This window comes from Lissotriton helveticus, chromosome 6 (genome assembly GCF_964261635.1).
Source record: "Lissotriton helveticus chromosome 6, aLisHel1.1, whole genome shotgun sequence".
NCBI classification, from domain to species: Eukaryota; Metazoa; Chordata; class Amphibia; order Caudata; family Salamandridae; genus Lissotriton; species Lissotriton helveticus.
The window spans coordinates 1378768162-1378783558 of NC_136067.1; the positions used below are offsets into that span (position 1 = coordinate 1378768162).

The 15397-nt window shown below is 48.8% G+C and overlaps 1 protein-coding gene across 1 annotated transcript in view; it reads left to right on the forward strand.

The window, feature by feature from the left end:
- LOC144762718 (uncharacterized) overlaps positions 1-15397 on the forward strand; it is a 186055-nt gene that overhangs the window by 41921 nt on the left and 128737 nt on the right. Inside the window, exons 4-6 of the mRNA XM_078647967.1 lie at positions 3295-3460; positions 4874-4972; positions 5422-5552. Of these exons, the coding sequence (XP_078504093.1) occupies positions 3295-3460; positions 4874-4972; positions 5422-5552 (396 nt within the window). The remainder of the gene's footprint in view (positions 1-3294; positions 3461-4873; positions 4973-5421; positions 5553-15397) is intronic.

Below are 15397 nucleotides of genomic sequence, written 5' to 3' on the forward strand. Positions count from 1 at the left end.
TACCCTTTGATACAGTAGCAAGTTGACTCTCCAAGTGAGTTAAACGATCGGTTATGCCGATTGTGGATATATAGTTCAATGGAGATATTAATTCGAGTTGACTTTCCATGCCGAGTTAGGCATTTTGACATGTCTCTGGAGGGCGTACGTTTCAGTGGCGAGAGTATGGAGGTGTTGAGGGTCGAACTGTCATCTCTGTGGGGATCTGGGCTCTAATTCCCTTAGAAGCACAAGGGGCAAGAGATAAGTGCTATTTTCAGATGTTTCAGAATATGGTTTGACCCCTACACTGATAACACATGTTTATCCTATAAGTTGGCAGGACTAGTTCTCCACCGTTTAATGTAATTATTTTTGTGGAGTTAGAGAAGTAGATGGTTCTAAATAACAAATTTGGAAACATTGTGATAGTCTCTACCAGATTATCTAAATTCAGGAACTTTCTGACTTTACACATTCTTTTCAGAGATACGGGGCAATTAGCTCACCACAGGAGCACCATGAGTTAGACATGATTAGGAATACCTAGACGATGGATGTGCGGCAGTTCTCATTAGTGCAAAAACAACAGGTGATGGACAGAATGCAGAACAATGTCATGCATTCGCCCCAGTACAGAGATCTAGGCCTAAATCCATCGTTTTTGTGCTCACCATGCCATTCCAGTTTGAACCCAGCCATATGCAAACCAGTCTTGACCCCGTGCCCCATGGGAACAGTCCAGCCCGAACTGCCAAGCCAGGTTCTCCCTGGACTGGAAACAAGCATCCAATGACTGGTTTCGGGCTTTCAGCCCTCATCAGCCTGGATAGCTTGATTCCAGTGGCGTGGAGAGCACGGGACTCACGTCTGAGCATACCCGTCTCACTCGGGGTGACAAATGCAAAAACAACAGGTGATGGACAGAAGGCAGAACAATGTCATACATTCACCCAGTACAGAGATCTAGGCCTAAATCCATCGTTTTTTTTGCTCACCATGCCATTCCAGTTTGAACCCAGCCATATGCAAATCAGTCTTGACCCTGTGCCCCATGGGAAAAGGCCAGCTCGAACTGCCAAGCCAGGTCCTCCCTGGACTGGAAACAAGCATCCAAGGACCGGTTTCGGGCTTTCAGCCCTCATCAGCCTGGATAGCTTGATTCCAGTGGCATGGAGAGCACGGGACTCACGTCTGAGCATACCCGTCCCACTCGGGGTGACAAATGCAAAAACAACAGGTGATGGACAGAATGCAGAACAATGTCATACATTCACCCCAGTACAGAGATCTAGGCCTAAATCTATCGTTTTTTTGCTTACCATGCCATTCCAGTTTCAATTAAGGTCAACATTTACTGCTGATTATTCATACATCCATGTTACAGTGGTCAGAGCATTTATTAATGCATTGATAGGGTATAAAATATATCTAAAGTAGGCTAGCTGCATAGAAGATTGTATGTCACAATATTAACTACCGAAATATTTGCTACAAGAAAATCATAACAAAAATATAAAAAAATAAAATATTGTGGAAGTATAAATTGGTAAGTGCTGATTTACTATTAATTCAACATTCATGTACGATTAAGATACAAATGTCATAGGTACGTGTATGTGGAGTTTAACAAAGCTGAAATACTCAATAGTTATACCTTTATATACTTGTGAATGTTTTGGCTGTCAATTTGTGCAACAAGTTTGCAATGCATAGAAATGGTCAGGTAGATGTTTGGCAGGCTCACCTACATATAGACCTGTGTCAGCCCCATTTGAGGTTCCCCTCGTCAAGGAAATTATAGATAATAAGCTTCACTGTCTAGGATAAGTGAACTCACTACTCTTACAAAGAGACAAACAAAAAACCCAGTAACAACTGCTCAAGTCATATCTGCCATCCTTCAGGTGACAAGATACCTTCCCCCAAAACTATCCCTCCTCCACATCCCAGACGCTGCAGTGGGCTCATTTATCACTTGTTTGACTAGCATCCCCTTTTCGAGGTGAGGCAAGGAGAGATGAGGAGTGAGGAGGAGTGCAGTGAGGAGTAGCAATCCTGCCCATCTCAATCTTGTTTACAGGATTCTTTCCCTCATAAAGAATAAGCCCACTGAATTAGTAAAATAGGCAAATGTCTTGATTCTCAGGTAGATTATATAATATTCCTAGATCTTATGATGTTTCTTCCTCAGCACTCAGGCACATAGAATTTACTAAGGGATGTGTGAACACTTGATCTGAGTAATTTTGTGGTATGCTTTGAGTGCACCTGTGAAACATCTTATTAAATAATATCCTAAGTGCTCATCGCTGCAATGCGTTACTCCATGCAACATACACATAAATGGTATGTGCTTTGGTCTGCATAAACCATCTATCTTAAAAGGCACACTGCACTCATTTCAGTATTGCAGTGCAGTTACTCCATGCAGCACACACATACATGCATTGTTCCTTGGGCTACTCAGGCCTTCTACCTTCTGACACTGTATTCAAGGTTTACTGATGATGGATCTTCTGCTCACGGTCTTCCAACTGCAGTCATAGACATCATATTCAGGGATTTTTGGCACCGCAGTTAGGGGGATCTTTTTAAAAAGTCACGCAGCGCAGCCCCCAGCGACGCTGTTCTACGTTGCGTGACTGAGCGGGAGCAGGAGAGGGCTCTCTCCGCCCCTTTCTCTTATGCCGGCACTAATTTCAGCAGCTGTGCACCATGAACACACCTTAGCGCTGCAGCGCGAGGGTGCGTGCATGAGTGTAGCATAGGTTTTGTACAGAAAGGGTACCCTTCCTGTACAAAATACTATGCTAGGCATGATGCAAAGCTTTTCCCACTTTGCATATGTGCAGCATGCATGGAAAGTTGGAAAAGCACATAGAAATTAAAGCATTTCTCCTGTTAGCGCCTCTTTGAAGGGGTGTTAACTTTTGGTGCAAAACCATGTTTACAGATCTTTGTAAATATGGTTTTGCATCAAAAGGCTTGGGTGGTTGCATGGGAACGCCCATGTACCACTCATGTAATGCCCCCTCAGTTCAAAGTAACGCAACTTATAGGGTGCTTCCCAGCACAAGTCATGTTTTGCGTTGGAAAGAAAATAGCAAAAAAAAGTATTCACGCTGGTTAGCACCTCTTTTGTGGTTTGAAAATCTCCCCCTTAGTATTTGACAACAGCTATGTTCCCAGCCTCACGTTTAGATATTACATTCTACAGAATTAAAGATTATGGTCTGCCGGTTTGATACTAGGGATTGTTTTTTTAAAGTAGTCGGTCTTCATTGCTAACTAATCTCCCATAATCTTGAACAGCTGTCTGAGTTCACAGACGTGGAGAAAGTCGGCTGCAGAGTGATGGTGGAACTTGCTCGCTGGCTTCCCAACGTGGTACTTAGGGACATCCTGGGTCTTTTTGAGATGGAGGCCATCCCACATCCATATGTTGCGTTGTGCCTCCAACGAGTCATTCAAGGTCACGGTAAGTTGCCTGGCATTTGAGAGATCCTTACATCAGGGAAGACCATGCTAAGTGAAGTGGGAAATGGATTAAGTTCTGTTGGACACTATTGGTACAATGATCACACAATCCAAGATAGACGATATTCAAAGCACAATGGGGTAGTGATAGCTACAGACATGGGTCTCCGGTTAGGAGAGTGCAGCACTGTGAAATTTCAACATCAGTAGTTCTGGCAGTTAAACTTAGAACCATAGGGTTTAACAGCAGATAAAGACTGTTGGGCCGTCAGCCTGCTTACTGCCTGCTTCTCGGAAATGTATAATCCAATCTGGTTCTCAGCTTCAGCTTTTCCACTTAGTACTTTTCTTTGCTTGTCTCACTTGAACATTTTAGATTAAGTTACTGATCCATACAATTTCTGGCAGAATTTTACTCCGCATATTTGGTACTCTCTCTGTGATATCATTGTTACTCGTTACCCCCTCCCCCTCCCACTTCAGTTTTACTTTCTGACCTCTAATGTTGGGGAAATTGATGCTCCCAGGTTCAGGGCCTAGGGAATTCATGAGCAACCCTTCTAACAAGTATGGCCTCTTGTACTTGAAATACCAGTAGCCAGATACTACTGTGAGATCACAGAATAAAAAGAACCTCCTTTTAGACTTTGACTCTCAGGGAATTGGCTGTCTATTTCCCAGAATCTCCTACAAGGAAACACAGCTAGTCTCCAGAAAGGACCTAAACAAATACTCTTCTAAATCTTGTGTGCCGCCTGTGTCAGATCGAAGGAAGCCCAAAGGCTGCACCGTTTCTCTGTTGGGCCATCCATCTCACTTCAATGTACACCCCAAGGCTCTCCCTTTATATTGTCCCACCCATGTCAGTTCAAAGTACATATATTGGATCCAAACGGGGAAGGACCATAGCATTCCCATGTACTTCGGTTATTTCAATTGGTGTTATTGTCATTGGTGCAAATTGGTAAATCCTCCTGAGTAGGAGGATGAATTCAATTAACGTTTTGTGTTGCTCCCTGGGCGGGAGGGCGTCTCCAATTGCACTCCTTTGGGCATGAAAAGGCATTAATGTGTAAAAAGAACACATCTTTGTATTACTGAAGAAAGTAATATGACACAATGGAATAAAAAGCAACAATGAATAAAATTGATTTGGAAAATAATTTAAAAGAGTGAATACTTTATTGAAATATAAAGGAGTGCAATTGGAGACTTCCTCCCGCCCAGGGAGCAACGCAAACCATTCAGTTCAAAGTACATCCCAGTCCTAAGGTCTATCTGTTGTATGTTTCAGTTTGAAGGGCACTACAGGACTCCCATCTCTGCTGTGGCACCTGTGTACATCCGGGCACCACAGGCTTTTGCCTCCACTATGCAACCAGTCTGAGCTGTGTTTTTTGTTGTCACCTCACAGTGTCCACAATGAAGTATTCTGAGGGTTTAATCCTTGAACGCTTTCTACCCATCATGAAGAAAGCAAGAACTTTCACTCACTGTTGGTATTTCTGCCGTGGTAAGTATTAACTAGTATTAGGAAGCTTCTCTGAAACTGGATGGAGCAATCACCCACTACAAGAATACATGCAATTTTTCAGAAAAAGCCAGGGATAATTTTATATAATTGTATGTATCATTTTGATCAACAGCCGCAGAGTTTGTCTGAGAATTTTTCCAAAATCTTCTGGGTGTTGAATTCATCTCTAAGAAATGATTTCGCTTTCTTCATAAAAGGGACAGATTCTGTACATTGTATGTAAAATTGATATGCTCTGTATTATTTTGAGCAACAGCTGATGTATTAGAATGTGTCAAAAGTCATTAAAAAACTGCCCTCCCTCCCCTTGATTATTATGAACCTCAAGCATGTATTCTGGGGAAGGGGAAAGTTGGTAGGGTTAAGGGTGTATATAGAGAAAGCATACGTGGGCTTTTGGACAGAACTGATTTGTATTTTCTCTGCAGCCTTTGCATCCTTAACTTGGGCATTTGCCCAGAGCACAGAAGCAACGCTTGTTCCGCAATATTTGAAGGGCTATGTTATTTGCAAGGTCTATCTTGACATACCATGCATGAACACCAAGGAAAAGTGCAAGGTAAGTTTTCAAGTCAGAATGGATTCTTGAGAGAGACAAAGCATGCTACTATTATCTACTGAGGGCCCGATTCACAGAATGAATTTAAGACTTGGGGCCAGATGTAGGTAGGGTTTTACCGGTCGGTAACGGCCGAATTCGGCCGTTACCGACCGGTAAAAGGAATTTGAGATGTAGGGGGCAGAATCGGTAATTTTACCGTTCTGTAAATTTACCGATCTGTAATTTTACAGAATCTGTAAATATACCGGTCGGTAAATTTACAGAACGGTAAATTTACAGATTCTGTAAAATCGATATGTAGGTGGGACTCTGATGAGTCCCACAAGGCCTAAGAAATCGGTATTTTACCATCAAATTCAATTTGATGGTGAAATACCGATTCAGGTGAGCATGCAAATGTGTGCATGCACACCTGTGCCATATGGCAGGCAGACCTGCCCTTAGGGCAGGTCTGCCTGCCATATGGCCCCCGAACCTTTTTTGGGGGTGCTAGAGGGTGTCAAAGTGACACCCCCTGCACCCTTGCCAAAAATCTGTATTTACCGATCGGTAAATACCGACCTGTAATGCCCCATTCATTCCTATGGGCTTCAAAGCCCATAGGAATGAATGGAGCATTACAGGTCGGTATTTACCGAATCGGTAAATACCGACTTTTAAAGAATCGGTAAATCCACATCTGGATTTACCTACATCTCGGTACATCTATTTTACCGACTCTTAAATACCGAATCGGTAAAATTCGGTATTTAAGTGTCGGTAAAATAGATTTACCTACATCTGGCCCTAAATCCTAAACTTACCACTATTTTGGTATTCACAGAATGCACTTACTACTTTTGGCATTCACAGAATGAACTTAAGACTCAATCCTAAACTTGCTACTATTTTGGTATTCACAGAATGCACTTACTACTTTTGGTATTCACAGAAGTTAGGATTTTGTCTTAAGTTTGTTTTAAGACAAACTTAAGAAAGACTTAAGACAGACTTAAGACAGACTTAAGTTAGGATTTTGTCTTAAGTCTGTCTTAAGTCTGTCTTAAGTCTGTCTTAAGTTTGTCTTAAGACAAACTTAAGACAACATCCTAACTTCTGTGAATACCAAAAGTAGTAAGTTCATTCTGTGAATGCTAAAAGTAGTAAGTGCATTCTGTGAATACCAAAATAGTAGTAAGTTTAGGATTGAGTCTTAAGTTCATTCTGTGAATCGGGCCCTGAGACACCAGTACCACATACTTTACAAAAATGTGCAAAAGTGGCAAATATAATATCCCTTTTATCACCATGGATCATTTGAGGAAGGGGCCATGATTCACAAAAGATGGAGCCTTGTGAGGATCATGATGCCCCTCTCTCTGCATGAACAGTGGTAATAAATAGCATGCTGCTGTCAGTGAGTGAGCATCTATGGTGCTTCACTGAGAAAAACGAAACAGGTCTTGGCTGCTACTACTGGAAGATGGCTCAGATTGATACCATGCGGTTGGTTACTGTCTGTCTTTAAAAGTCAACAAAAGACAATGGACTTGAATTCAATCCCAATTAATTACCAATGGTTTAGATTAAATCTAGCACTCCATTCATCACTTTTTTTTCTAAGTGAGACGGCCTAAGTGCTTATCATGATGGCTGCATCAAAATGGGGACGCCCTAGTCCATTGTGCCATAGGCCATATGCAGAGCGGCACTAATGAGGCCCAGTCAGCCATACATTGGTCTGAATTTGATTATACTCACATACAGTGCAAACATACTAGCTTCAAATGGAATGTTCCTATTGTAGAAGGACCGAGGCTGATTTGCAAACTGTTGATCATTATCTGTAGTGGCAAACTGAGCAAAAGAGTGATGGATTAGAATTCAACCAAAAGTACAAATGGTTTAGGTTAATCCATTCTACTCATCACGTCTGAATTTACTCATAGGCGTATGCCATGCTGTCTTTATTGTGTAGAAGTTCTTGTGTAGAAAAATACTATTTAACCATTACTAGAAAGTAAGACTTTAACTGGCACATGCATCAAGGTAGGCTTTTGCGGTTCCTTATTTGCGTTTATTAAGGAATCGCAATTAAGGAATCACAAAAGCCTATGCATGTAGGAATTGCTATAAAAATAGCGATTCCTAAACATTCCTTAATTGCTACTCGCAAATTGCGAGTCGCAATTAAGGAATGGCTTACCATTCATTCCTATGGGCCTACAGGCCCATGGGAATGAATGGGAAATTGCGCATTCAATTTCAAGGGTGCAAGGGTGTCAAAAGGACACCCTGTTGCACCCCTGAAGTTGAGCTGTGCACACATGTTACGCACACACATGCCCCAGGGACATGTGTGTGTGTAACCTACAACTTTGAAAAATGCACTTTAGTGCATTTTTCAAAGTTATAATTTCTCTGTAACTAGCGGACCCAAATAGCGAAATCGCTATTTTGGGCCAATAAGGGGGCAGCACAGACCACAGACTAGCTTGTTGGTGTGAAAAAGGCTGCTTTATTGGAAACAGGTGCTCCTTACATACAAGTTCCCTTGGCTTGTGCCGTACAAAACTAAACCTCACTTCCTACTTTACCCCCCACCCCCTCCCCTAAACATGTTCCCCCCTGCAACAATTATAAACACAACTTGCAATTTATTAACCTTTCTACAACTACCTAACTAGGTAAACTTCTTATGTTCTTTCATAACTGTAACTATACATTATTATACCACAACTGACCTAGGAAAAATGCCCCAAAGAAACATAGCGCGCCACACCAGCACCTGTTCCAGCGACAACACCAATACAAAATTCCCCCCGATGCACCTGCTCCCAAGAAAACTACCTAGCTGAAAAAGTAATGAGCTATCCAACAACAAACCCCGCAAAAACCAGCTGGAAGCTCGTTCCCTAGGGAGGGAGGGCGGGACAAAGCTAAACTGCCCAGTATCCTCCCTGACCGGCTGTTGTGTCACAAACACCAAAATGGTGGCTAGTGACACAAGATGGCCGGTTATAAAACGCCCAAGCCCAAAACTAGCCCAACCCAAGCCCAACGCCAGCCCAATGGAGCTCAACCAGCCCAATGGGCTCTGGCTGACCCCCGGCCCAAAAAACCCCGGGGGGACAGGCTTCTCGCTGGTCGGCCACCACCCCCATGCCCTATTGGGCCAAAAAGTTGGGCAGCACAGACCACAGACTGCTTGATGGTGTGAAAAATGCAGCTTTATTGGAAACAGGTGCACCTTAAATACAAGTTCCCTTGGCCTGTGCCGTCAAACCTAAACCTAACTAAATATTGTCTTCCTACTTTATCCCCCACCCCCTCCCCTAAACGTGTTCCCCCCTGGAAGAATTATAAACACAACTTGCAATTTCCTAACCTTTCTACAACTACCTAACTAGGTAAACTTCTTATGTTCTTTCATAGCTGTAACTATACATCATTATACCACAACTGACCAGGAAAAAAGCCACCCGGAAAGTCGACCCCACTAGGACTCCTGACGCTTTGGGTATCTGCACACCCCTATCGCTCTGTCCAAAGCCTTCTTCAACTGCACTATATACAATTCCATGCCATAGCAGGACAGATGCAACCCATCTTCCCTGAAGAAATACACTTCCACATAGCGCAGCTCCGGACGTTCCCTCCTTCCAAACCCTTCTTTGTCGCAAAAAACTCTCATGACCCTATAAATCTTCCTTCGCGCCCTTTCTATGGCCACCGACCGTTCAGCTCCTCTCCAATATCTCTTCGGTATAAACTCAGACCATATCACATGGCAACCAGACTATTGCCGCTGAATCGCCAGCAAATCCTGCTTCATTTGTTTCAGCAACGCTAAGCCTTTTCCCCTAAATGAATAACCAGAACATCCGGGCAAACTCCCCCTTAACTACCTTACTCAGCTCTGGAATTAACTCATGCCACCTGATGCCCCTCTTCCCTTGCCAGTAACAACGAAAAGCCTAGGATCCAATGCTGGATTCAAATTCCTGGTCTTGTCCCATTCATATCGCTCCGCTTGTTTCATGATAGAGTGTCCTAAGATGAGGATGGACAATGCTGCTATGGTCGGTCCCGCCTCCACACCTGAAAAGACACATATGTGAGACAAGTGACAACAAATTAAGCCTTCTCCTCCCTGAAACCCCGCATCCTGATGTATGTCTTATAACAGTCCAATTTCCAGCACCCCAGTCGCATCAAATCCTCCCTCCCCCACCCCTTCTTTGCCGCGTCTGTTGTTGCGCCTATACGAAAGGAGTGCATCCCAAACAGTCTGGTGTTCTCACCCATAGCGTGAAGGGCGTGCCGCAGAACCCAAAGTAGTCGTGCCGCTGACACCTGGCTACCCTCGGCCCGTCGAACAACCTCACCCGCCTCATCACTCGCCCGGGACGCCGGCATCTCACCCCACAACGCGGGGCACACCGCCCGATCCGCCACGCATCCCATGACAACCCATTTCCCCACTCCCCGTTGATTAGTCTTCGAGTGCCGCAAATAAACCGCCACCTCCATGGTCCGCAACTCCACCTCCCCCCACCGTACCCCCTGTTTCCCTCTTGTCCCCAGGGGCTCTGACACCCGAAAAACCCCGAAATACATCCGCGACATTAGCGTGGAAAACAGAATAGCTTCCTCTCTGTTGCGGCAAATCTCCGGCATGAGCTTATCAAGCCGACAAGAATCCCCGCCGTAATGGGCGGCGCAGTGAGGCATTGGCACCTCGTTCCCGCGCCCATCCTTCCAATAAACGTGCACCCAGTTCACCCACCGACGGTGAATAGCCTCACCACAATTTTCCCATGAATGCTATGGCCGACTGCTTGCCCGCGATCGTCAACTTGGACATTCCTTTGTTCATTATTGCCAAAATGAAGTGCACCACATGCTCAGCCCCTCAACCCATGACTGTCTAGCCGCGTCGCCCCATTGTCCAAAAAGTCCCGCCAAGCCTACTCATACGCCCTCCACGTTGAAACGGCCACTGACCCTCTTACCAGTTGAGCAACTCTTTCTCTCCTACTGATCACATTCCTGTCGGCACCGGCATCTTGCATTCGTCCGCCTCCATGGCTAGCCCATGGAACCTCTGCCACTGTGAACGAGACAAAGCCTCCGCAATGTCATTGTCCACCCCCGGCACATGCGGGCTTGAAACAAAATGTCATGTTCCAAACATTGCAGCACAAATACCCTAAACAGCTTGCGCACCTGTGGGTCCCTGGCTGACGGCTTATTCACGACATGTACCACCGACATGTTATCCACCTTAAAAATCACCTTTTTGTGTGCCAGCTCCCCTGCCCACACCGTCACCACCACCAGCTGGGGAAACCGTTCCAAAAATACAATGCTCCTTCCCCGTTCTGCCACTGTGGGGGCCATACCTCAGCGCACCACTTCCCCTGCCAATACAGTCCAAAACCACCCACCCCCGCCTCGTCCAAGGAGATGGTCGCGTCCCATTCCCACTCCTCCGGGGGGGGCCATGGGAATACCATTAAATCACTCCAAGAACGCACGCCACATGCGCAGGTCTTCCTTCGTACCCGCCGACAGGCGCAGGTGATGGTGCGGTAGTGTCAAAGCGAGCAGGGACACGCCCAGACGTTTGCAAAAGGTTTGCCCCGCTCGCACCACTCGGCACGCAAAGTTCAAGTGCCCTAAGAGAACCTGCACTTCCCGTACCGTTACCTAATGCTTGGCCAACATGGTGTCAATCAACTGCAGCATGTGCACCTTCTTATCTCCCAGAAAACGGGTCTCCATGGCTACAGAGTCTAGTTCTATACCCAGAAATGACAGCCCGTGCTTGGACCTTGTGACTTCTCTGGTGCCAGGGGCACACCCAGGTAGCCCATGAGCTCTCTGAAATTGTCCAGCTGCTGCTGGCAGTCCACCGAACCAGGCAGTCCCACCAGGAAAAAGTCATCCAGGTAGTGCGTCACTGTCTTTTTGCCCGTGTGCCACGAAAAAAGCCACGGCAAAAGGAGCTGAACCGTTCAAACAAAGCGCAAGAGATGAAAGCTTTGTCCACGAAGATGGACCCCTCGAACTGAATCCTCAATAGTTGAAAATCCTCCGGGTGTACCCGAAGCAGTCAAAAAGCTGACTTGATGTCGCGTTTTGCCATGAGGGTGCCTGTCCCCACCATCACAACCAGCCGCTTGCCACGTCCACGGAGGAGTAAGAAACCGATGACAGATCAGCCGCTATGTAATCACTGACCGACGCCCCCTCCGGCCATGACAGATGCTGAATCAGCCGATACTGTCCAGGCCCCTTCTTTAGCACCACTGCGATAGGGGAGATAATCAGGTCTCGAATAGGGGTCACTTGAAAAGGCCCCACCATCCGCCCTTCCCAGACTTCCTTTCCCAGTTTATCCAGTACCACCGCTGTGTGTGCTGACAGATTTTAGATTTTCGGCCCATCTGGCAGCTCTCGGACCCTCGTACCCCAGCCGGAAACCCTCCCGAAACCCCTGCCGAAGCAGTCCTGTGTCTTCGGTCCGTGGATAAGACGCCAAGAAGGTTTCCTGCCGGTCCTGTTTAACTGGTGTATGAGCCTTTCCCCAGAGACCCTTGTCCTCCCCTACCTCCCCTGCCCCTGACTGTTGCCCTGACGGCGCGGACTGCTGACCCTGACTACCGCCTCCCTTCCCCCAGCATTGCACCACTGGGTACCGCCCTGCGCATTTGGAGCATTCGCACCGGAACCTGCAATATTATCTCGCACAAGCGCCCTTGTTGTAGTACCAACACACTCCCACTGTGGCACTGACCGTATTCCTTCCCTGCCCCACCCCACCTGAAAGGGGCGAGGCGCGAGCAGTAAACCGCTGGCGGTTTATATCGTTTTGCCAAACGTTGCCCCACCCCATGGTCTGCTGGTGTAGATCTGAATCGATTTCCCCCCATTTCGCCTCCGGGTCCCAGGCCAAGCGTGCTCTAAACTTTTCGTCATAGTGCGACCATGCGTAACGCCCGTACATGACCGGCGCTCTCCGGATCACGTCCATGTATTTAAACAGCACGACAGACCGGTCCGGGTACTTTTCGCAGTACACACTGGCAAAAATCAAGAAACCAGCTGACCAATTTTCAATGTTCAGGGGCACCCTTGGCCGCTTAGCCAACTCCAGCTCCTCCTCCTTAGACCCCTCCTTTGCCGTCAGCTCACGATGCAGGAGCTTTAAGATATCCACTTACTCCCCTTTCCATATCTTCTCCTTGGTGGCCAACGACAGGTGTGCCCCCAAGGGATTCGTAATGCCCATATTCGGCAGCTTGCGCACCTGGACCTCATGACTCTGCTTACCTTCCTTACCATCCTTGCCCTCCTTGGGTATTCCCCCATCCGCCTTTCCCCCGTCGCACCTAGACCCATCTCCTCCGGCCCCACCCCTGTGTCCCGCACGTTCGTTCCTTTATTCAAACGCACTCCTCTTCCTCCCCCCGCATCCGTGCCGACCGAGACCTTGTCCTGCGTGACTTACCTGGCGTCAAGGTCGGCGTCCGCACTGGATCCCGCCGCCTAACCAGTTGAGCAGGGGGGTCGTCACTCTCTCCGCCTTGGGTCTCTTTCGCGCACACTGCAAGCAACTAGGAACAGCATTACTCCGATACCCCCATCCTAACCCTCCCCCGCCTCTGCTACAATATTTCTCCTTCCACCACACTCTCCTCATCATAATCCAACTGTGACGGGCCGTCCACCTCGGACTGCAGCCCTGTTAGCCCCATGCGTTCTTGCCATAGGCCGCCCTGCGCAGGCTCCTGCCTGCTCAGCCCTACCCGCTCCCTACGTGTAATCCAACTGGGACGGGCCGTCCACCTCAGACTCCAGCCCTGTTAGCCCCATGCGTTCTTGCCATAGGCCGCCCTCTGAGAGCTCCAGCCTGCTCAGCCCTACCCGCTCCCTACATGAGCGGAGCAGGTCACCCAAATCCAAACTCTCTCCCCTCTGCCCTGTGCGCCACTCCTCCGGGTCCCGATCTGAACTGACGGACCTCTGCCCCCATTCCCCGGTGGCTGCATTGACTCGTCGGGATGGGGTTGGCGGGGTCTTACTGCCCGCCTCCTGTAGGATGCTACAGTCAGGTCCCTCGTGGGAGCACAACCGCCTGCATGAGGCAGAGCTGGCCCATCCTCCCGAGCACCTCACCATGCAGTCCTGCTGAAAGAAAGAGGTGGAGTCCAACATGCTGGGGTTAAACCTGTCCCCTAAGCTTTCAAACCCACCAGCGTCCCCCCGGGAGCCCCCCAATCCCCCCAACCCCCACCGCACCGGATGAATGGCCCTGCACCGCGACTGGGTAGACCGCCAAGCCCCAGGCCCACTCCCCTGAGCGCCCCACCCCCCAACCACCTGCACTTTTCTCCCCGTCACTCCATACCAAGGACTCCATCTCCCGGCGGACCACGCCTCCCCCCGGGCCCCCCCGGCACCCATGCACCCCCACGACACCCGACGATCCCACCGGCTCTCCCCAGGCCCCAGCAGCCGGCCACCGATTGCGCCGGTCCTCAGACACCCTCCCCCGCCGCTCCCCCACGTCCAAAGCCGGCATGGATCCCAATGTAGAAAATCCCAGCCCCCCTGCCTCTCCCCCACCCGTCGCCCGGCATCTCCCTCAACCCGATATTCTTGGAGAGCCCCCGCCTCTCTCCCACTTGACCCCTCCCCCACACCAAGACTACGCGACCTGGCCTGTACCTCCATGCCCCTGGCATCCTCTCTCAGACCCTCTAATGCCCCATGTCCCCCATGCCCCCTCCCCTGCCCCTTCCCCCTCTTCCGTGCTATTAATAAGCAAAGCGTAAGACCCCCTGCTGTTCTCCAGGGCAGGCGAATCCCCCCACCGCTCCACCCCTGTTCTGGGACCACCGCACCTCTCTTATTGCCACGTTTCCGCTTGTGGGCACCACCCCCCTCGCCCGCTTCACCCCTGCATCCCCTGCCCCTCCCTGGGCCGTGCCGCCCCCTCCCTAAACACAAGGTAGGCCGCGCAACAGTGCCCCGCTTCCCACCCCACGGGCGTTTGACAGGCGATTGCCACCGCTGCGCTCCTAGAGGGTCTCACCTTCACGCCGGGCCGCAGCATGTCAGTGCGGTCTGCATCCTCTAAGAGGCGGATGGCCTCTAGGACACGCAGATCCTTCAAGCGTGCTATCCCTCTCCGTCAATGGGCCCCGTGCAGAGACGCTCCTCAGATCTCCTCGCTGACACCATGCACCGTCCCTCACAGCTGGTGACCAAAGGCTTCCTCTGCCACTATCACCGAGAAACACACAACAGAACGCCACCACAAAGCTAAACAAAGCTAAAGTCAACAAAGCTAAACTGCCCAGTGTCGTCCGTGACCGGCTGTTCAATCAGTCATTTGTTAAGCGCACTACATACCCGCGAGGGTCTCAAGGCGCTGGGGGGGAGGTGGGGGCCGCTACTGATCGAACAGCCAGGTCTTTAGTGTCCTCCTGAAGGTCAGCAGGTCTTGGGTCTGTCGTAGCCTCAGTGGGAGGGTGTTCCATGTCTTGGCGGCAAGGTGGGAGAAGGATCTCCCGCTGGTGGTGTTCTTCTGATGCGTGGGACGGTGGCGAGTGAGACGTCGGCGGAACGTAGCTGGTGGTTGGGGGCGTAGAAGGAGAGCCGTCTGTTGAGGTAGTCTGGGCCGGTCTTGTGGAGTGCCTTGTGTCCGTGGATGAGGAGCTTGAAGGATATCCTCTTGTTGACAGGGAGCCAGTGCAGGTTTCTCAGGTGGGGGGGTGATGTGGCCGTGTCGTGGTACATCGAGGATCAGTCGTGCCGAGGCGTTTTGGATGCGTTGTAGTCGATTGATGAGC